This window comes from Pantherophis guttatus, chromosome 1 (genome assembly GCF_059756535.1).
Source record: "Pantherophis guttatus breed Tessera chromosome 1, ASM5975653v1, whole genome shotgun sequence".
Taxonomy (NCBI): Eukaryota; Metazoa; Chordata; class Lepidosauria; order Squamata; family Colubridae; genus Pantherophis; species Pantherophis guttatus.
In genome coordinates, this window is record NC_142063.1 from 308,845,936 (window position 1) to 308,869,280 (window position 23,345).

Below are 23,345 nucleotides of genomic sequence, written 5' to 3' on the forward strand. Positions count from 1 at the left end.
AGTTTGTTTTCATATGGTAGTTTTTTAAATGCAAAAAATTTATCCTGTAATGGCACCTTCCCCCCCCCATTACATCCCTCCCCCCCAAGAATCCTTAAAATCTGTTTGGAGATATTAAGGAAATCTCTCAAAACGTTTTTGCTGTAGCTTTGAGATGATGTAAAAGAAATTGTTACACCCAATTCCATTAGCAAAAACAGTCTGATCAGTCTGATCAGGAAAAGTCTCCTTGAAAAGTTCAAGGCATACTGGAATCCAGTTGAATAGGCCTGGTACAACTTTAGTTCCTGCATTATGTCAACTCCATTTTATTTTATTGTGTATTTTAGCCTTTCCAAGTAAATCAAAGGTAATCGAGAATTTACCTATTCATTTCCAATGTCCTGACTCATTGTACTCTTTGGTCTTAATTGAAACATGAAGCCAAACCCTATATCTTGATTAGCAGCTTAAAGTATGATTCTCGGAATATTTATTTTTATCTCTTTCAGGATGGGGAGACTCTATAGGCACTCCCTCAGAAAGTGGGATGACCTATGATGCTCTTCATGTGTTTGACTGGATAAAAGCAAGAAGTGGAGACAATCCAGTTTATATATGGGGACACTCCTTGGGCACTGGGTAAACATTTATTTTCCAGATGATCTAAGCAAAATTTTAGAATAATAATAGTGGCATCATTTAAGGTTTGCATTCTGCTGGCAAAAGTATCCCCAAGACTACACACAAAATGTTCCTGCCACAGGAAAGTGGATGATGGCAGAGTCAACTGAATACTTTTGGAATATTTTGTACTTCCATAGATTGATCTTCCCATTAATGTCTTTGCTTCAAAGACATTAATGAAAGCTATATCTTTGCTGATATCAGGAACCTTTTGCTTATTCAGCCTTCCATCCTTCCGAGGTTAGTAAAATTAGGACCCATATTGTTGGGGGCAATATGCTGACTCTGTAAACCACTTAGAGAGTTCTGCACTGTGAAGCACTGTGAAGCGATATATAAGTCTAAGTGCTATTGCTATTGCTATTGCTAAGTGCTATTGCTATAACTTTTCCTAATGAGCTTAGACTTGCATGTGCTGTAGCTATTGTCTCTGTAGTTCCTTTTCTATTACACATGCTTGAATTCCATTCTCAGTGCAGATGCTGCCAAAGACATTGGTAAATTCAAAACTTCATTGTTATTGTTAATAGTCAAAGGAGCTGGAGGAAATTGATTTTTCAGAGTGTAAATGGAAAAATATGCAAATTTTTTTTAAAAAAGGAGATAGAGCCACATCCAATGGAACTATACTCATTAAAAATAAAAATAAGAAATGTAACCAGTAAATACCCTTTTTAAAGATTTAGATTCTCTTAGGTTTTAGGTTAAACATCCCATATGTAGTGGTTTCTTCTTATGTCATTTAATAAATGTGTTGGGTCATCCCCCACATCCTGGGACCAAGGGGTTGGACTTAAGTTGCCTTTCAGTGTATAGAAGGACGCTTCCATTCACAAAAAGACTCCAGTCAAGGAGTCTCCTCTCCTCTCCTCTCGTCCCCTCTCCTCTCCTCTCCTCTCTATTGATGGAATCCATAAATTCTCGAAAGAAGTAGGGTGGGGTTGCAAAGCAGCTGCAGGGAATTACTTTTACAATATACTGTAAATATCCCATATTCAGTATGGGTTGACTGAGAAGAACTTGGAATCCAAAACATTTTAGTTTTAGGATAAGAGAAAGTCATAAGCATTTAGATTTATACAAATGCTTCTTTAGATTGAAAAATAAAAGATGAATATCATTCAGGCACCTTAGATTTGAGGTTATACATTATTTGATTAACTTTGCAGTACAAATGTTGAGCAATAGTTTACTGTTTACTACTTTAATTTCTACTGGAGCAATGTATGAAATTGATCTGATGAATAGTGTTTTATTAACAATTTATGAATGCTCTCTATACTTTCTTTAATTTAGATTAGAGAGAGATAGCTGTTATTTATGTCATGGCCTCATATTAAAAGTTTCACAATTTCATTCCCCCAGAGGAGGGACTATTTCAGTTTATGCTTCTGGAATTTTACACATTGCTGCTTTCTTATGGTCAAGTGATGTATCAAACCTTAATGTTTTATGCAGCTCATGTTTTTCAGAGTAGGGGATAAGATAAATGGGGTAGAGTTTTAAAGAAGGTTTAAGAAGAGAACTATGTGAGAGCTCTCCGTAATCAACACTTAACTCTGTTTTGCTTTTAGAGTTGCAACTAATCTAGTAAGACGTCTTTGTGAAAGAGGTAAGATGGCTTTTTCTACATGATGTTATCAAAGAGCATTTGATATCCTCCATATTTTCTCTTGCCTTTGAGAAGAGTTTAAATAGGTCAGTATTTAGCAGTAATACTGCCCTTTTATTATAATGTCAGAGTGAGATAATGACTCCATCATGGTGTGCAGTTTTTTGCAGGCCAAGTTTCACACTTGACTGTTGATAGACATGGCAAGACCAATTGGAAGAGAAGGCCGGAAAAATGAATGTTTTATTTAAATTTGATTAACGAGCATAGTTATTTTCTTGTTATACATTTCATTGTTTTCTTCTCTCATATGTAATTTGATAATGTTCAAAGTTCTGTGGAGGCTGTACTTGCCTCCAGTTTTTAGCAGCTGCAAAAAGCCTCTTTACTCAACTCTTCTGTGATGGATGGATGTTGCCTAACACTTTTCAATTCTGATAGAGAAGTTAACATAACTGCATTTGTATCTTCAAAAGATAAGTCCAGTTGTTCAGCCTATGATATTTTATTTTAGAGGTTTTTAATGCTATCAAAGTTCACGATATCACACTCTCCTGTGATATCTTTTTAAGTCAGAGCTTATTCATTTCAGATAACTGCCTTGGTAGTTTGTCCAAGTGGCTTTAAAAAATAATGTAATAATACATACTGCTTCATCCATACAGAAATTGAAAATAATGGCAAATTTTTGAATGCCAGAAAGTATTCTTGCAATCATGTCTCTATGTATAGCTCCATCTTTGGATTTGCATTTCTCTGCACTACTCAGATGCCCTTCAAGGTGGATGCAAGACATATTTTTGTAGGGATGCACCAATAGTTTGGCTGAAATGGACAATGTTCCTTATTTTTCAGAAACTCCCCCAGATGCCCTGATATTAGAATCACCTTTTACAAACATACGTGAAGAAGCAAAAAGTCACCCCTTTTCAGTTGTAAGTACAGATTTACATGTTAAAATTCGCATTATATTGTCATATTTAGATTTACTTGAGAATTTTCAACATATCCAATAAGGAACATATATCAAGATTTTTTGTTTCATTTTTTCCCATACGTGCAAAGTATTGTTTCCTCTGCCATTTGCTTTTCCAGCCCAGAAAGATTGAAATAGTTCCATGTATGAAGTGGATATATTCAGAAAAAAAAAATCTGTGTGAGATTTCTGATAGTATAGTTCCAGGTAATTGGCCTTCTTTGGAATGAAGTCATTTGGAAACGAGAGTAAGAATATATGATAAGCATTAACACTCTGGAGATACACTTCGATATTTCTACATTTTTCAAATTCATAGCCAGAAGGAATATTCATTGAAGGAGTTACAGATACATTCTGTATGTATATATTGGAACTTATAAGTGAGTGTTACTTTGTACTTTGAACAGACTTTGAAACATTAGCTAACCTCCTAATGTTAGTCCTAATGAACCCCTAACCTCGTAGTTCACCAGAAACTAAAATGCATCTTCTAGTGTAGCAGCTTGTAAGAAGGACTCTGCTGAAAATAAAGATGCTGCCAAGATCAATGCTAACATCCTTGGAATAACTGGTGCTATTTAAAAACCTTGTCTGACATAATCATTAGAGTTCTGCCTCTGGACTTAGTTGGAGGAACTATATGTTTCTACTTAAAGTTCTTTTTCCATTTATAATGAATTACTGCTCTAGTATAATGAAAGTGTGAAAAAGGAGTACTGTGAAAGTATAACGGTGATCAGACAGAGTAGAACTAAAGCATGGAAGAAAATGCTGCCTCTTATCACACTGGTCAGTTTTCAAACAGCATAGCTTTTTTTTCCCTCAAAAGGCACATTACAAACAGAATGAATCCCCCAATAAAGATAATGTATTTAATCTTAACTTTAGAAGAAAGAGTTGTAATCTTTCCTCTTCCTGTTGCACTGAAGGACCCAATATGATCCCAAGAAATACTTCCTTCACTGCTACAAGAGAATAAAATCATCTTCAAATCCAGTTTAACTCCATCCATTTAGTTTTCTTAGTAGTACTATGGAAGTGGTTTGCCATTACCATCCTCCAGAATGTGTTTTTTTTTTTTTTAAATGTCCCAGTCTAACCTTCAACCCTGATATTTCTTGGATGTTTATGTCCAAGTAGTAAATAGGCTTGACCCTGCCAAGGTCAGCCTAATTCTACCACTTACTACACAAGCACAAAAAATAGGATAAGAATTCCTGCCCCTCCCATAAGGCTAAGAAATCTCAAGAAATGTGGGCCTGTCTAATGAAATAACAAAATCAAAATTTTGATATAGGCCACACACATACATACACTATATACTCAGTAAGATACATTGCATGATAATGTTACCTAGGTGGGTAATGAAACATCTGCAAGAAAACAACTAAGCTTAAAAAGCACCAAGTATCCTTCAATAAAATTCATCATTATGCTTTTTTGTTTTGGTATTACTATAATTCAGTTTATGTGCCAAGTTGTTGCTAAAGGAATACACCTTAACCATTTTTCTAAAGATGGGATGGGTCCAAATGTAAAGAATCAATTCAGCCTAATAGAGAGGCCTCAGCAAGTGTGGGTATCTTCAGAAGGGACTGTCCTGTAGATCTTAAAATATCTGTACAGGTTTATAGTGGGAGAGATGGCCCCATCACATTATCAGGCCCTAAATCTTTTAGCCAATATATTAGCATCCCATTAAATTGTCAGTTGAAAGAATTAAACATGGCTATCAAGTGAACTCATTGTTATCCATTAGTTACTAATAGCATTAGTTAGCAAACTAATAGCCATATTTTACCAATTTAGCTTCCAGTACTTTGCAAAGTGAGCCTATGTAGATTGTACTGCGATACAGGTAATCCTTACTTAATAACCATTCATTCAGTGACAAGCGCACTGAATGAATAGTACTTATGACTAGTTGTCAAAATTGTAATCATTGCAACACCCTCGTGATCAAAATTTAGGCACTTGGCAAGCCACCACATTTATGATTGCAGCATGTGCTTCAACTCCCCCCTTACTTACCTCCCTATTTCTCCTATCTGCCTTATTGGCTGACTTGCACTCCACTGTCCCTGCTGCCCTCACCACTTTACACTCCTCCTTGCACTCTTCTGTCCTGCACTCTGCTACTCCTGCAGCCTGCTGCTGCCCCAACTGACCTTTGCCATCTTCTTCCTTACAAGGCTACTGTGACACCTCGTGGCTGGGCATACCTTGTCAGCAGCAGGAGAAGGAAGATGGCAGAGGTCAGCTAGGGTGTGGTGGTTGTGGTTGTGGAGTCCTGGGCAGACAGAAAGGTTGAGATGGCAGGAATTAGAAGCTGAGGTGAGCATGGCAGGGCAAGCTTGCTGGGGCAGACCAGAGAGGAGGCAGTGAGACAGGAGAAGCATGAGGCCTCAAGTAATGACTGCCAATTAGCTTAAGTGGTACAGTCATATAATGTTTTATCTAACAACTTTTTCACTTAGCAGCAGAAATTCTGGTCCCAATTTAGGGCCAATGAGTAATGATTACCTATGGTGAAATTGGGATATAAATAAGGCATGAAAAATTTGTGGCCAAAACAATGTTGTGTTTATGAATTCTTACACTTCTTATACTCCTGTATGCCTGTACCATAAATAGAAGATTTCCCTGTGACATCTTGCAAACTTTTTCCAGATATATAGATATTTCCCAGGATTTGACTGGTTTTTCCTTGACCCTATCACATCAAGTGGAATAAAGTTTGCCAATGATGAGAAGTAAGTAAATAAAATATCTATTTACTCCCTCCTCCACCACTTGCTGGTTGAGGTTTTCAGTGACAGGAAAAAAAACTTATTCTGAAAGGTTGACACAGAATTATTGTGTCATGGATGAACCCATTTCTGCTTTTCCAGGTCAGCTACTTTGGCCTCAGGAAAATGTACATTTTTCAGAAAAAGCCAGCAGTTCATTGTAACAAAGAAAAACATTCTGTCTAGCAGAGATACAGTCTTTTGGATAGTTGTTTCTTTGGAAAATTAAGATATGTATTCTTTCATGCTATTTCATTTTTAATTGCAGCGTATTTTATTTTAACTATTTTTCCATGAATATAATTGCACAAATGCAAATAATCTGCACTGGGAAACTTGCGAAACTACTTATTTTTTCAAAACCTCAAAAAAGTGAAATAAAATAATGTGCAGAAGCATAAAATTCTATGATTCTGAACTTTCCAACAGTTAATCTTGAATAAAGTCATACGTATTCATATTTTGTTCACCTGATTGTTTGGTGTGTGGTTTCTTTACAGTGTGAAGCATATTTCATGCTCTCTGCTTGTCCTTCATGCTGAAGATGATCCTGTGGTTCCATTTCATCTTGGGAAAAAGGTGCTGCTTCATTTTTTTAACTCTTGCCCCTGCCATAACTTTATAAATATCCTGAAAGAACTGGAATAGTAACAGGGCTTGAATTATCGCAATTTAATTTCTGTGGGGCAAATCACTGATAATACATCAAACCTTGACTGCTGCTATTGGAAGAAATGCATTTTCAGAGAGTGTTGGTGGAGACAAATAACTCTGTCTTACTTGTCTTTTATATTGTCAAGGAAACTATTTCTAAAATGTGTTTTCATTCAAATATCAGTTATCCTAGATCCATGATGGCGAACCTATGGCACGCGTGCCACAGGTGGCACACGGAGCCATATCTGTGGGCATGTAGCTCTCAGCTCCAGCATGCATGCGTATGCCAGCCAGCTGGTTTTTGGGCCTTTTGGGCCCACCAGAAATCGGGAAATGGGCAGTTTCTGTTCTCTGGGGAGGTGGGGAAAGCCGTTTTCGCCTTCCCAGGCTCCTAGAAAGCCTCTGGAGCCTGGGGAGGGCAAAAAACAGGCCTACCGGGCCCACTGTGCCATTGTGTGCCAAAAGCGGGGGTCGCGCGTGCATCCACGAGGGGTGAAACACATTGAATTATGGGTGTCGGCACGCATGCGCTCAACCCCCCCGCGCTCCCCCTCGCTTTTGGCACGCAATGGCAAAAAGGTTAGCCATCACTGTCCTAGATGAATTAGTAAAGTATGGACCAGATCTGTGTATTCCTCCTTGATAATCCTTCTCCTCCTCCTTATTCTAAGATCCAAAGCTGCAGCCTTGTCTGTCATTGTATAATCCCGAAGCAATCTTTTTCTCTATTATTCTTTCCATCTCTGCACAGTAGCCTTTAAAGTTGCTGAGAATGAGATGGTATAGTGCAGGGCTGTCAAATTCACAGGCTGGATGCGTCAGACGCTGGCCATGTCCACGCCCGGTTTAGTGAAGGGGGGGAAAAGTCCTGATATGTCATTTGACGCCATCGTGATGACACGAGTTTGACACCTCTGGTACAGTGTCCTCCACTGAGGGGTTATCAGAGAAGAATGTGAAATACAGTGTGACATGTACATGGTTTTATATTCGCCTGTAATCTGGAGTTATCACCATGACTTGGTTTTAGTCATCATTGTTGGAATTGGTGAAATGGGAGCCGACAGTTGTCCTGCATCTAGACAAAGAAACAGTTAAGTCTGTGCAATCAAGGAGGGTCCGTCTTTGTGTACTATAGAATGAAAAGTCAGGAAAATGTATACAAGGGAAAAATTGAACTTTAGTTTTAACTCTGTGCCTGTCATACGTATTAGACAGTAATTTTCATCATTCCTTGGCCTTTGGCCAGAATGACTAGTTTGTTTGTTTATCATATTTATATAGCCACTGATCTCACAAATTTGTGGCACTGAGCAGCATACACAGTAAAGAAAAGATAATAAAGAACTAACAATTAAAAATGGAGCCATTAAAACATAATCAAAATATACTTTCATTATAACAGTGTATTAGTGCCATTTGCTGACTCTGTAAACCGCTTAGAGAGGGCTGTAAAGCACTATAAAGCGTTCTATAAGTCTAAGTGCTAGTGCTAGTGCTATTTTGATTAATGCTAAGGGACCCTTTTTCTGTAATTTCAACTTTTGTTGAACTTCTTAGGTCCAAAAATTTGAACATTACAGCAAGTCCCCAGCTTAAGAACACTTGTATTTAATTTTGTATTATCTTGTATTTAATTTTAATATGGTGAAAGCATTTGCTTTTAAATATCTTCACAGCTATACAACATTGCTGCCCCATCTCGGAACTTTCGTGATTACAAAGTGCAGTTTGTTCCATTTCACAAAGAGCTAGGATACAGGCATAAATACATCTACAAGAGCCCAGAGCTACCTCGAATATTACGGTAATTAAAGGGGTAATTCATATGTACTGGGGTGAGCCGATTGGCAATTCTAGCAGATGTAGTCTGCTAGACTTCTGAAGGGTAATTTTTCCAATAGTATTTTGTATTACAGAGATATAAGAGGGAGATACTGTGGAATATTTTGACATTGTTTTTATGACATGAATATTTAGCAGAAGGAGTAGAAGAATTTGTGTGTCTGCTTCCCTTCTTGTGATCTGTCAGTTTATATCATATTTTTGTCTTAGAGCAAGTCAAACTCTTGGGAATAATCCCTGAACCTTTGGTGACAAGATGAAGTATCTGGTCTTTTATTTTTAATCTTGTTAGATGTAGACTCCTGGTTTTTCCCCCAGACTGCATTATTTATGTTCCAGGGTCTTCCCAGCTATGTAAAAGCAAAGGACTCCTACAAGAGTTTACTGTTAAAAAAGATCAGGTCACAGATTTGATAAGACGTTTGTGTATTCTCCTTCTCATAGCATTAAAAAAAAACAAGGACTACCATTGAGCCACCCAGGAAAGGAAGTAGTACAGTACAGTAGTATGCTGACAGATATGGGGAGAAGAGGAAATGGATGAACCTAAAATAGCAAAATATTTGACACAATAAACAGCTGGCTTTTTTCCCTTCTTAGGGAATTCCTGGGAAAATCTGCACATCATCATCATCATCATCATCACTGAAGATTTTAACATGTTACACTTAAAAGCATACCATCTTTGAAAAAGAAAAAAAAAGTCTGCTATTATTGAAACCCAAGCACTGGATATGCCACTGATTCTGGATTCAGTTCTAAAAGATACCTTGAAATCTCAAGTTTTGGGACAGTAGATATGAAGAATGAATGTAATTGGCTTCTTGTGTCTTTTCCCCCCACTAAGATTGAGGGAGCAAAATGTTGGAACAATTAAGTTCAAGCACAATAAAGACTTTATAACTCCCCCTGCCGCCACCCCTGCTTTCTCCCAGAAATTATAAACATTCTCACAATATTGTGCCGGATTGTTACAACAGCTCTTTACAAGACAAAAGAACTTGCACTCTAAAACATAGCTGGACTATAGTTATTTGCAAAAATGTAATTCTTACAACTTGCTATCTCTATTTTTTTTGAGCTGCAGATTTTCTTCTAGAATTTAGTTTGGTAAGGGATATTTTTCTCCTGTAGCTTGCAGAAGATAATGTGGATTTTAAATTAATTTTAGAAACCAGAGACAAACAGATACACAAGACAACATTTTAGAATGAATTGAAGGATGACTCACTTTTTTAAAAAAGGTGCCTGTTTAATATTATAATTTAACAGTGGTCAGTTTTCTCTTTATTGCTTTGCTTTCAACTCTCCCAGACAAGAAATACACACAAAAAATTATTATACCTCCTTTTACAGACATGCATCCATGCTGAAATGTTGCCTCTGCTTTTCAAACCATTTTCTTTTGATATGCATATCCCTTAAGTGAAGTACATCATATTAATTAAATATTATCCTTGAAAGTTGTTTGAAGTAACTTTTCTGTTAACAGATGTCTTTTAAGTTTAGACTTGTGGGAGAATGTGTGTTTTCGCTGTGGTAAAAATGTCTTCCAATCTCTTCTAATCATAGAGAGAAATACAAGCACTTTGGGAGTGAAAAAGAAATGATACCATTTTAAATAATTGTGATTCTTCAGACATCACAACCTAACCATTTCCTTCAAAATGCTCAGGTACACTAGAGGTGTTCAAAAGTTTCCTTTTTAAATACAAGGGAAAGAAATTAACCTTTTGATTTCTTTTGATGTGCATTTTCTTTGGAAATAAAACTCATTTTGAATTTTCAGCAGTGAAATTATTCATAGTTTCACATGAAATGCTGAAATATCATCCAAGTCAACCAAAGGTATTGAGAGTGACACATTCTTATGTTAACAGTACTTCATCCCTGATCATTCAAGTAATTACTTTCTACTATAAAAAGTGAAGGTTGTTTTTAGTTTGCTATGTATATCATTAAAACCTGTGATGTATGAAATCTACCTTACTGGCTTTAAATGTTCCGTTCAGTTAACACAAGGTATGAATAAATATTTTTTTTCTTTTATTATATTAAAATTATACTTTCTATACTGAATTGAGCAGGCAATATAATTACTAGTTTTAACAAATACAGAATCTGGCTTTCATGTACTGCTTTTGAGACTGACCAAATCTTGTATTTTATGAAAACTTAGTCCCTTATCCCAGTTATGGTTTAATCAATAGCAACGCTGTGCATTGCTTCTATTTTGATTAGAAAGAGGTGATGCGTTAAAGCCTCTATGAGTTTTGCAAGGGAGGTTTTCTGCTGCCACCATATAATTCTGGAAGCAGAGATGGCTTCTTGACTGAGCTGAATTCGCAATGCTACGCATTCCATGCTACTTCTTCCAAATAAAATCATGGCTTTAATAAACGAAGATATGTATAATCCTCCCACATGCACATAAGTGGTTTGCTTTTTATATGTGATGAAACAAGCCAGAAGTGTCAGTGAACCATAGTTTGGGTTGAAAAACTATAGCTAGTATGTTTCAAATGAGATGAATTATGAAGCATTGTTTAAAGATGGATTCTACGTCCTATCTTATTAGACACCATTAACACTGATTCCCAATTGGGATGTTGTAAGAGGCTGTGGTTTACTGAGACTTGATTTGATCACATGGAGGAACAAAGTGATTGTTCATGAGTGCACAACATTCCAGTGTAACTTTGTTTATTAAGCTGGCACATGATCATACAAACATTCCCATGTGTTTACCAAAATCCATTTTTGAGATTTGAAAAATCTATGTCTCTTATGACAAAAAGGATAGCATGGATGTTCATTTAGGCCAGTCTTCTTCAACTTGGGAATCTTACATATATGCTGGGACTTCAGTTCTAACTTAACTAAGAATGGAAGAGGCTGTATGTTAGGGAGGAGACTAGAGAAGGCTGATATTTTGCTATTTGCACATACTTTGTTTTGCTAACGAAATTCAGTGCAGGCATGGCATGGTGAGCAATTAGAGCAAAGTGAATTATGAGCCAGTGTGACTGATGGGCTTAAGCAGATCGCTTTACAGTGACCCCTCTTTTTGTGAAGTTGGCCCTGAAATATGTCGTGTCTTAAAACATTCAATATTGGGCACAATAGACTAGGTACTGATGTTCAAAATAGTTTTTTAGTCTGAAAGATATAGCAGGTATTACTAATATTGTCTGTATATTACTTTTTTTGGTATGTATCAAAACAACTTATAGATTCATTCTGCAAACATTAGCTTGTTCTTTGCACTGAGACTTCCTGCAGTTAAGTAATCTATCAGTTTTAATTCACAATAACTTGCAAAAGAATTGTGCCACATAAAATTTCATCTTTTCTCCCCTCCTCGTTTAGGATTATTGCATTTAAGAAAGGTAAAAATACCGTTTTAGCTCTTTTGAGAAAACCAAGAGAATGTTCTGTGTAGCGCTGCTCCTGCTGTCACTACTTTAATATTGATAAAAGTACAGACTAATGTGGCAATGTCTACTCTACCAGTGCAACAAAAACTATATTCCAAAGCATGCACAGTGCTATTTGTTCTGACACATATGTTTCAATTGTTAGGCCAGTAATATGCATTGAAATTGAAATGTTTATCTAAAACAGTGTGTAGTTTTAATAAAAAATGATTTTGACTTCTTTTGGAGGTAGCTTTGTTTTGTTTAGTATAAATCATGGACTGCTGGCATTTATGCTCATATCCAAGAAATTGTCAGAAGGAATTTAAAACAGTGAATATTGATTGGGATCCAAACAACTACAGATATGTGCATATGAATACATACCTTCTGCTACTCAAAGAATTCTATATGTTGTGAGGTGCTCTGGGCTAATGTAGGAACACATTATTTCATTTTATTTTTTGTCAGAGGAAATATACTATGTAATTTGTGAGTTCCATTGTGCCTAATAACTTGGCAATTTTTCTATGACCAATTTTGCACATTCAGTGAGATTACATTTGGATCTGACTATTTGCTTACAGTAGATGTCCCTCAGGTGTTCTATAGATATTCTCTATAAACTTGTGTAGAATTTTCATGATATTTGTCACAAGCTCTTCCAGAAAATCGTGGATGTTGGTTATATAAAAGACAGCCAAGAACAAGCATTAATGCAAATTAAAAAATTGGAAATTACTGAATGTACAGGAAACAAAATGTGAATATTGAAATAATGTAACAAAAACACAAACAGAATGCTGGCAAGAAAAAGCATTACATGGTCAATTTCTACAAAAGATCGAGGAGAAAGTGGATAAAGACAAAACCTTAGGAGTGGCTTACAACTAGAACATTAAAAAAAGAAACTGAAGAACTCAAGAGCAAGCTATTCAGCACTAATGCAATTAAGGCCAGAATTGAAAAATTATCACAGTACAAATTGTGCAAAGAACCAGAAGAAACAGTAGAACAGAGGTGTCAAACTAGTGGCCCATGGGCTGGATGTGTCACGTGCAGGCCACGCCCACCCCAGCTCCACGAATGGGGAAAAAGTTAAATGTGGCGGCAACATGATGCGGCAAGTTTGTCACCTGTGCAATAGAACATTTACTCTGCAAAAAGATCAAACAAACTGATCACCAAAATGATTCACTTGAACATCTGTAAAAAATAATTATGTATCACTAATGAAAAATTGGTCGGAACTTAAAATTGAAAAATAAGTGAGAATAAGCAGGTTGTGGGATTTGGGGATTTCTGAATACAAACTGATAAAGTCTTGGCACATAACACACATACACACCAGATTTAACTGGTTGAAAAGAGGAAAAAGTGAATAATTGATGTGACAATACCAGGGATAGTAAAATAGAACACAAAGAATTGGAAAATATCACAATGAATCAAGATTTGATATTCAAAGTTGAAAGTTTATGGCATAATCTTTCATGGTGGTCCCAGTGGTTATCACTATACTGGATGTCATACCAAAAATGTTAGGCACTTAGGAAATCTGGCATTGATAAATTTCCATCTGTCAATTACAAAAAGTCTCACTGCTTAAATCTATATATATATCATACCAATACATGACTACATCCTAAATTCTTGGAAAGAACGTGATGTATATGAAGACCTATGCCAGCTAAAGTTCAGGCAGCTCTGACTTCACATTGTTGTGTATATATTGTTTCAGTTTTTAAGAACTATTGTCATTGTTATTTTTACGCCATTCCGTGGATCTACCAAAATTACTTTGCAATTATTTGTCTGGCTCCACCAGTTATAAAAAGGCACCACTACCCAGAACCACTGCTTCAGGCTTCTATGGCACAGGAGACAAAAAAAAAGGGAATTTGCTCAAATCTCTCATGAACTTCCCTTGTGATGGTGAACGGAAACACATAATGTAGGAGCTGGAAGGAAACTTAAGATTATTGTTCACCCCCTTACTCAATGCATTCAACTTTTATTTGAAAACTGAAAAGGAGTGGAAACCATCCACCTGATGGTTTCTTGGCTGAAATAATTGAATTTATTGTTGCTCAGCTGCTATTTTATTTATTTATACTTTTGTTTATTGTTTTTACTGTCTTTGGCTGGCTATATAATTCAAAGAAATAGGAAATAATTGTAAATAGTACAGGTGATAAATTTAAAATAAACTGAGTTGTTAAAGGAACATCAGTCACTGATCTATTCACAAGACAGCTCTGGAGATTGAAACACAGGCTCTCCCTGAATTCAAAATAAGAAATTGGAGTCTTCTCAACTAAACCCAGGACAGTATCATCCTAAAATGACAAGTGCCTTCCAGGTGGTTTAGGAGAGTGGCCAGCTGATATAAAATTCAAATGTACTTCAAGTAAACTAATCAAAATATCTGTGGATAAAGCTAGCTGTATTTCATATATGTATGGTATCTTAGAGGAGTAAATCTGGTGTTCACGTTTTCATCACACTACCTTTAAACCCCAAATATATTCCTTTTTCTAATTAATTGTATTGTCCCTCAAAACTAATTTTTCTCATGATGAGTGGCTTAAAATATGTGGTATGGATCCAGTTTGTATAAATAGAAATCAGAGGTTTCATTCCTAGTTGCCCAAGATTCTGAGTTTGTAAAACTCACTAGACAAACTTGGTTCAATCCTATTCTCACAGAATAATAGTTATAAGAGCTTTAAAATATTCTGTGACTTGTAAGATACCTAACCATACAATATAAAACTCCAGTTATTATCTGTTCAACTATGTAAACTAACTTGCAATCGTTGTAGGGGTACATTTGAATAATACCCTCCCCATGCCACTGTTGTGAATATTGAACCTAAGAATGGCCATTTAACAAATCCATGGTGAAAATGTTGGACTTTTTTCATTTCATTTCATTTATTGGATTTGTATACCGCCCTACTCCCGAAGGACTCAGGGCGGTGAACAGCCACAGAATAAAACACATAAATACAAAATTTAAAAACAGAACAGTTATATCTCAGTCAAACTAGACAATATTAGATATTCTAGAGACTGGCAGTTGGGAACCCAACTTCAGTTGGGATTGTGGCATTAGAAATGGTTCCAACCACTCCTCATCACCCCAATTGGAATGGACCACTTTTCAGGATCCAATCTTGGGACTAGAGTTTTCCAAGCTTTGGGATTCATGCTGGAGCCCATCCTCAGGGCACTTCCCTCTACCAGAATGTGTAGTAGAGAGAAGTTCCCCAAAGATGGGCTCCAGCACAAATTCAAAACCTGGGAAGACTAAACCTCTGATCCCGGTGACCAACACAGATTGGATCCTGCAACATTATCCTGGGACATGTATATTTGCCTTCATTTGCAGACCACTTTTCCTATGTCTGCTATTTGTGTGGGAAGAGAGAGAAGTTTAGAAAGAAACTACTTAAGGGACCAAGTGTTAAAAGAGCATCCATGGACAGTGCAGTTCTAGTACTTTGAGTAAATAAGAGAGCTCCCACCATTCTTAACTGACGGAGGCCATGAGTTACTTAGTCAAGCCAAGCCATATAATGGAGTTTTTGCTTTGCTTTTGGACCTCACTTTTGTAGCTATCGCATCATACTTCTTACACTGACTTTAATAATATGGCCATTTTGTAATTTCATTCCAAAATAAAAAGATAAATCAAGTGCAATGTTCATGGAAGTTTAATGTTTTGAAAACACGGGAGAATAACAGTACTATATCATATAAGCACACCACACACATGAAAACAAACTCAAAATTAGTTTTGTAAACGACATGATTGTGACATACATTTATTTAGCAAGCACAGTAAATTTGCTAATTTGCTTGCTTCAGCCTCCTGCCTGGCTAGCTGTTGCTTGAAGAGATAGCCTCTCTGAAGTCAGTGTTGCTCACAATAGTTTTACAGACCATTAAGAAAAATAACCAGGAATAGAACAACACATTCTTAAGAGTGTAATGCAAAATACAAGTGAGATGGGAATGCTTGCAAACATGCAATATTTTATGCACAAATTTCAAGACATGATAAAGACTTGCTCAGCAGAAACCTGTGATACTTTACTTAGATTTAAATAATAACACAGTCCACACTATTTAGGGGAAAATATTCTGTATATGCTGAAGAGTAAATCAACTTTGTTTCCTTATTTGAAGCATTTCATGGCATTAAAATGAATCATGAGAACACTGAGCTGTAATCAGCCTAAAAACAATTCATATCGAAGAAAACGTTTAGCAGCATTCCTTTAACACAATATTGTGTTCCCTGGAATTCCTCCATTATATATATTCTGCCTTTGTCAAAAACAGAGTAAAATGATTTGTACCCAGCCAATATCCAGCATCTATGAGCTTCAAACCAGGAATGGCCAATCAATTTTCTTCAATGTGAGAATAAATTGACTATGCAATGGAAGGCAAGTAGAATGGTTATTTTCTAAGAGCAACAACCAAATAAATCTAATAGGTACAATGTGTTGTGGAGATTAGCCCTTGTCTTAAATGCACTTAAGGATGGCTTTCATGTGCAGCCTGATGACAACATACAGTGAATTTTTCAATGCTTTTTCAACAGAGCTTTCATATTCAACTACTTCTTAGTTGTGAACCTGCTATATAACTGCACAATTTTATTTCTTAAAACAATTAAGGTGTCACCATTTTTTACATCAGCTACCGAGGAAAGGATAGACTTTTTGAGTTTATATAAATATACTTAAGTGTTTAGTGAGAAATTGTCGATTCAAACCTTCAGTTTGTTAAAAGCTAACTCTTAATTGTCAGTATTTTAAAGCTGTTCCCTGATTTTGCTGATTTATTCCTATTTTCTGCGACTGGCCAAGAAATTGCTCAATCCAATTACAGTTAACTGCATTCCTTTCATCTTTAGTAGGACATAAATATCACTTATTGGTTGGATTAGGACCAGGCTAACTAAAGAACTATTACAATGAATTTGGGATACTTACCGTACTTACTTACTTATTTATTTTTATTTATTTATTTAATTTTAGTAAACTGATGATGGAATATCATCCCTTAAAGTAGGCCCTGCTTGATTCTGTATTTTCAATGCTATAAAAGTCAGATTAGGCCCCTAACTGATAATATCGAAGGAAGAATCTAAAAGGCTATATAAATATTACTATATCTATGTCTTTTATAAGACAAGTGATTTGAACTTTTTCTTGTCAGCATGAGAAAAATGTGCAAGAACCAAGGATTTAAGCAAATTCATAGTTTTGTAGAATTCTTGCTATTGATTAATGTACTGGATGATCTTTCTTGATTTTTCTTTACCTGGCTGGCTTTTAGATAAAGTGCTGCATTTGTAATTATTTGGGTATATAATCCACTCAAGAAACATCAGAATATTTGATTGATTTCCAAATGATTACTTTATTCATTTGGAGCATGCTTGCCCTTCATGATTAAGGACAAGAGGGCCTTATATCTGAGAAACAGGAAATATCTGTAAGTGCCAATTAAGATGCTTTGAGTCTAGCAAGCAGGAATCTGCAAGGGTAAAAAAAGCAAGGCTTCCTAGTATGAGGCAACACAATGGTATGGGCTTTTCATGATCAAAGTTAAGATACTCTATGACAGGCATTTTCAAACAGTAAATTAGGCAAGCTCTTTGGGAATTCCCCAGTTAGCCAATCGGGGTGGCAAACATGTGTTCCTGCCAATCTCTAGTTAATCATCTTTCATTAATGCATGGGCATTCTAGAACACAACTTAGAATGACATGGATATATGATGGTATTGCTATGAAAGCCAAGTACTCCTTCACAATTAACATTCTGAAAATAATTACTACTAAAATTGGTATGATCTCAGTTTATAAACCCAGATTGGTAGGAATTTCTCCACAACTATTGCTACAATCAGACCAAACAGATTCCAATTAATCACAGATTCCAATTTTTGTCAGCTAAGAAATGATGGTTAGTAATTTTAGAACAAGATACAATTGTAAATAAATCTTAAATTGTGGTTTAACAGCTTGGCTTGTGCTAAGAATCTTTCTAGTTTGGACGAGCCTGGAAGTTACAATTGTATAAGTACGGCTATATACCACAAACAGCAAATTAAAAAAAAACTAAACTAAACATGCGAATAACATACTTACAAACATCTTGAGTTAATAAGTTATAAAACCCCAAAGTTCATCTGAAATGAGGTACTATAGCTGTAAACATACCAATGTATTCTATAATATACTTAAATGTTGCATAAACCTGGAAGAACTGAACTTTTAGCAGTTATTTAGTGAATTATGGCCTACACAAAGTAGAAAACCATATATTTTACTTTAATTTCATCCACTTTGGTTAGACAAAAATACAGCAGACTGATATAAAATGAATATCAGTTTTACTTTCACAATTTGTTGTTTTCTAGAATAATGCAAGCATTGAAATTTTGTTTCTTTATGGCTCTTGAAATTTATGAAATTATTGTGTTTCATGCCATTCCAATAGATTGATATGGGTATCGATTAGTCCTGGATAGCGGAAAGGATCTCTTAGTGGTGGCACAGTGGTTAAATTGCAGTACTGCAGGCTACTTCTGCTGACTGCCGGCTGCCTGCAATTTGGCAGATCAAATCTCATCAGACTCAAGATTGATTCAGCCTTCCATCCTTCTGAGGTTGGTAAAATGAGGACCCAGATTGTTGGGGGCAATATGCTGACTCTGTAAACCGCTTTGTGAAGCGTTATATAAATCTGCTATTGATTGATATTGATCTGCCTCAGCTCTCTGTCCTAACTTCTCAACAGATGATCACAGTGTCAGCTCTGACAAAACTGTCACCTGTTTTTGACAAAGTCTTTCTCCTGTTAATTATTGCATGCCTATTTGCTGTCTGTTCAGAAAACTGTGGTCACAATTTCCTACATTTGATAGATGAAGTTGTATCCGTATGGGGCAACCCTAAAAATTAATCTAGGGAGAAGCAGAGATTAGGCAGCTGTTTCTGGTCTCCTCCTATATGACTCCCTGACAGTGGGGAGTTGCTACCACAGGATATTTGGAGGGCATCATCTTAGAGAAGGAATTATTTGTAGATTATATTCATTATTTCTTTGACCTGGTATTAGATTGATAATGCCTCTACTAAAAAGTCTGAAAAGGAAAACAGCTTGTTTGTTTAATGTTTTGGTCCTGGAAACTTACAGGACATACATTCATTTCCATTCTGGCCATTTACAAATAAAGATTGGGCTCTAAAATATAGTCAATTTCCTCAGCATTTGTAAAAAAGAAAAATTATTTATTTAACATCCCAGGCTAAAGGTAAAGGTTCCCCTCGCACATATGTGCTAGTCATTCCCGACTCTAGGGGGCGATGCTCATCTCCGTTTCAAAGCCGAAGAGCCAGCGTTGTCTGAAGACGTCTCCATGGTCATGTGGCCAGCATGACTAAACGCCAAAGGCGCACGGAACACTGTTCCCTTCCCACCAAAGGTGGTCCCTATTTTTCTACTTGCATTTTTTTCGTGCTTTCGAACTGCTAGGTTGGCAGAAGCTGGGACAAGTAACGGGAGCTCACCCCATGACTCGGCACTAGGGATTCGAACCGCTGAACTGCCGACCTTTCGATCGACAAGCTCAGCGTCTTAGCCACTGAGCCACCGTGTCCCAATCCAGGCTAGAAGACCTGATAGATCCCAAAATCATGATGTTATTGCCTGAAATTAAAATTCATGGGGTTTCCCAATATACTTTTAAAATACTAAAAATGTGACCTCTAGAGACAACACTGACTCAAGAAAAACTCTGGATGGAGTGGTTTCAGTATGAGAAGTGACAGTATTTTAGTGTCTGCTCTTTATATAAGATTGTTTTAAATAATCCATATAACTGCACAATTTGAAACATAAAAGTCTATTTCCTAAAGCAAAGCTTAGCAATCTACCATGAGGCTAAGCAAATGTCTTAATTTTTTATTTACTGCCACTTGCTCTGAAAATTATCCAGAATCCAGCAGATCACAAAATATGGCCCATAATTTGACTTAATTTGGCTGACTGGGCAGTCCCAATGCTTCTTGAGGGCACCAGACTGGATGCTAACTTTATGAATCACAGGTTGTTCTGGAATTCTCATTTTAGAGGAAAGCAAGCAGGTTCTTTGGTGCCTTTAACCCACTTTGAACTCCATGTCCCTACAGGAAAACGTATCCTGATTTTTCAGTTTGTGATAACTGGTCACTTAAAATGATTCTGGATTAAAAAGAACTGACTGGGAGATCAGCAATAGTTCTCCTAATGAGCATACGTGTGGAGAGGAGGGGAAGAGGGACAAGGAATAAAATGTGTGTCAGAATGCTAAATCCACAACTGAACATTTGTGTTAGTCAACAGAATACAAGTAACTAAGAGCAATGTTTGTGTCACGATGCCTCAGCTATGTGTCATTTTGATGCAACCTCAGTTTGCTGCAGATACCACTGCAATTAAGACAGAGAAGTGACTTCAAGATGAGTTATATGGAAAAAGCATTCTCCTTGGTTATAGAAAGGTTCCAGTCTAGCTTCCATTCCAGAAGGCAACACTTATTATCCCTGTGGAATCACATTTTCCATTTAATCCTGGACTTTGTAGGCACCTTCTGACTGACCACTTGGGAACTGCCATAGGATTTAACAAGTTTGGGGGCTTGAGGAGCCCCTCAGCATATAATGCATGGATTCATATAAACCACATTGGTCTACTGGATTTTTAAAATCCTATTACAACCTATAAGTTTTGGTCAACTATTTCTTACTATCTGAAACACCAGCTGCTCTCATTTCAGCTATATGTTTATAAAGATGAAACAAGCCAAAGTGTGATAAAATACATGATTGAATTCATCTGCAGAAACGTCACAGGGAAGCAGGTATGTCTTAGCAGCAGCAGCAGCAGCAGCAGCAGCAGCAGGAAGTCCATCAGGGTAATTTCATGCACCTTCTAATGGCAGATTTACTCCCTAGGTATGTTTGGAGGAGGAATTTTCACAGCAGAAGGTTCCACTCCCCAGATCTCTCTGGCATATTCAGTAATTGTCCTGTCACTGGAAAACTTGCCAGAGCATGCAATGTTCTTAATTACCTTTTTAGTCCATTCCCTAGGATTCTAAGAAGAAATAAGAAAGAAATTATTAGGCTGATGTCGTCAGAGCTTTAATAGTGGAAAGATCATTTGTTATTTCTAGTTCTTCCAGAAGTGATGACTTCAGAGCTAGAATTCATAACTTTCAGTTTCTTGGAGCTGCAATAAATTTTAACTGTGGTTTCTCCTGTTCGTTCTCTCCTTATTCTTGTTGTCTATTCTCCCCAAACCTCTTTTAATTGATTGGAAATTGGAATTCCCCATTCCAGATAAATGAGCTTCATTACTGCCATCCAATCTACATTTAACCGCTTTAAAAAAATTATTCCTTACATTTCATATAGTTACCGTGTTTCCCAGAAAATAAAACCCAATCTTAATTTTTTTTTGCCTCCAAAAGAGGCAATTTTGGGGGGATGTCTTCCACTGTCTCACCTTACAGCAGTGGCACCAACAGCCCTGCCCATCAGGAGCCCATGTGGCTGCTGCCAACCCACTTCTTCTGCAGCCGCTTGCTGCCACTCACATGCGGCGTCCCCATCTTCCCTTTCACCATGAGAGGCCTTCAAAAAAGGCCTCTGCAGCTGAGAAATGAGCTCTGGATTGTCGCACGCAGCGCCACCTGGCCTTATTTCCCTGTCAGAGAGCTTCAGGAAAACCGTGTGCGTCAATCTGGAGCTCATTTCTTGGCTGCAGAGGCCTTTCCTGGAGGCCTCTGGCAGCAAAACGGAAAGTGGAGATGACACACGTAAGTGGCAGCAAGCGGCGGCAGAAGTGGGTCGGCAAGGTCAGGCAGGTGTTGGGATGTGTGAGGCCTGACTGCAACTGTCCAAAGGTAAGCAGCTCCACACACACATACCCCATCCTCACCCTAGCTTGATTTTTACCATGCACCGCGCCCTACCTCGTGCAACCAGGTGCAACAGTGGGTGGGGTCTTACCTAGGGCTTATTTTGGGGGTAGGACTTAAATTGGGTGCACGGTAAAAATCAAGCTAGGGCTTATTTTCGGGATAGATCTTATTTTTGAGGAAACACGATAGGCATCTTTCGGAACTCAGGGCCCAACAATATCCCACTCAAGGACAAAGTTACCTTGCTACGCTCTTCCTCAAATGTGGTACATGCCACCAGGGAGGCCTTGCTCACTCGCGTTTTGGGCACTTTCCAGATGTGGTGGAATATACACCTGGAGTATTAGTGGATAGGACTTTTGGCAACTCAGAGCTTTCCCGGAGAGAGGCCCAGTTAAGAGTCTGCACAGTCCTGAGCTGGATGGGGTTGGGGTAGGAAGAAGTTCAGAGTAGCCACATGCTAGAATTTCTCAGGATATACTGTATCTAATAGGTTATATTAGATAGCTTTTATTAGGCAAGATCCTGTCCATTAGGTGGAAGCAAACAAAGGATTAGACTCAAATAGATTTTGCTGTATTGTCTTTGACACAGCTAGACCACTGAAAAATGCCTTACATCAGGATGCCCTGAAGAGTACTTGGAAATTACAAATGGCGCATAATGTAGCAGAAGGGACAAGGGGTATGGGTATGGGTATGTCTCAATTGTCTACATTATACCACTATCCTGTGAGATATACTGGCTCCCAGTTTCTTTCAGGTGCAATTCAAAATGCTGGTTACACAGCAGAGGGCCAGGTTATTTGTGGATAATTTCTCCCCAAGGGTTTCATTTCAGACTGAGCTCCAAGTCCCTTCCCATTAATGTTGCCACTAATGGGAACAAGAAATATGCCCCTTCTGTAAGGCCCCTGCCCTGTAGGACACCTTTCCACTCTGGACTGGCAGCCCCCTTTAATTTTTTGGAAGACCGGAAAGAGCTGGCAGTTTCCCTAAGTACTGGAATAAGATAAGGCGGTTATGCTAATGTATGTATAATATATATGTACATTCTGACTGCCCTTTTTCAGCATTGGGCTCACTCACATACATACATACATACATACATACATATACATACACATATACATATATGTATATATATTGGTTTGATTTATATGCCGCCCTTCTCCGGAGACTCAGGGCGGCTTACAATGCGTTAAGCAATTTCCAGTTATTTTATGAAGAAACCTTTCTTGTCAATTTGCAATTAGTTCAAACTATGAGGAAAGTCTCTATCTTACCATGTATAGTTGGTCCACTTGCCCTTGACATTTGATGTAGGCTTCATAATCAGCAAATACTTTAAACCTAAACAAAGTAAATGCAACCATGAATTCCATTTGT

The 23,345-nt window shown here is 37.3% G+C and overlaps 2 protein-coding genes across 3 annotated transcripts in view; one reads left to right on the forward strand and one right to left on the reverse strand.

Moving 5' to 3' along the window:
* Positions 1-12,206, forward strand: part of ABHD12 (abhydrolase domain containing 12, lysophospholipase) — a 30,175-nt gene extending 17,969 nt beyond the window's left edge. The window contains exons 7-13 of one of the 2 annotated variants that reach the window (XM_034427460.3): positions 492-621; positions 2,241-2,278; positions 3,134-3,213; positions 5,928-6,010; positions 6,547-6,625; positions 8,383-8,510; positions 9,149-12,206. In XM_034427460.3, the coding sequence (XP_034283351.2) occupies positions 492-621; positions 2,241-2,278; positions 3,134-3,213; positions 5,928-6,010; positions 6,547-6,625; positions 8,383-8,510; positions 9,149-9,197 (587 nt within the window). In that variant the 3' untranslated portion in view covers positions 9,198-12,206. Of the gene's footprint in view, positions 1-491; positions 622-2,240; positions 2,279-3,133; positions 3,214-4,614; positions 4,994-5,927; positions 6,011-6,546; positions 6,626-8,382; positions 8,511-9,148 lie in introns of those variants that run through there. The other variant, XM_060692561.2, reaches the window with a different exon arrangement.
* Positions 12,207-15,665: 3,459 nt separating this feature from the next.
* Positions 15,666-23,345, reverse strand: part of PYGB (glycogen phosphorylase B) — a 50,726-nt gene continuing 43,046 nt past the window's right edge. Inside the window, exons 19-20 of the mRNA XM_034427456.3 lie at positions 23,243-23,309; positions 15,666-21,128 (exon numbers count right to left, since the gene is read on the reverse strand). Coding sequence (XP_034283347.2) covers positions 20,976-21,128; positions 23,243-23,309 — 220 coding nt within the window. The 3' untranslated portion in view covers positions 15,666-20,975. The remainder of the gene's footprint in view (positions 21,129-23,242; positions 23,310-23,345) is intronic.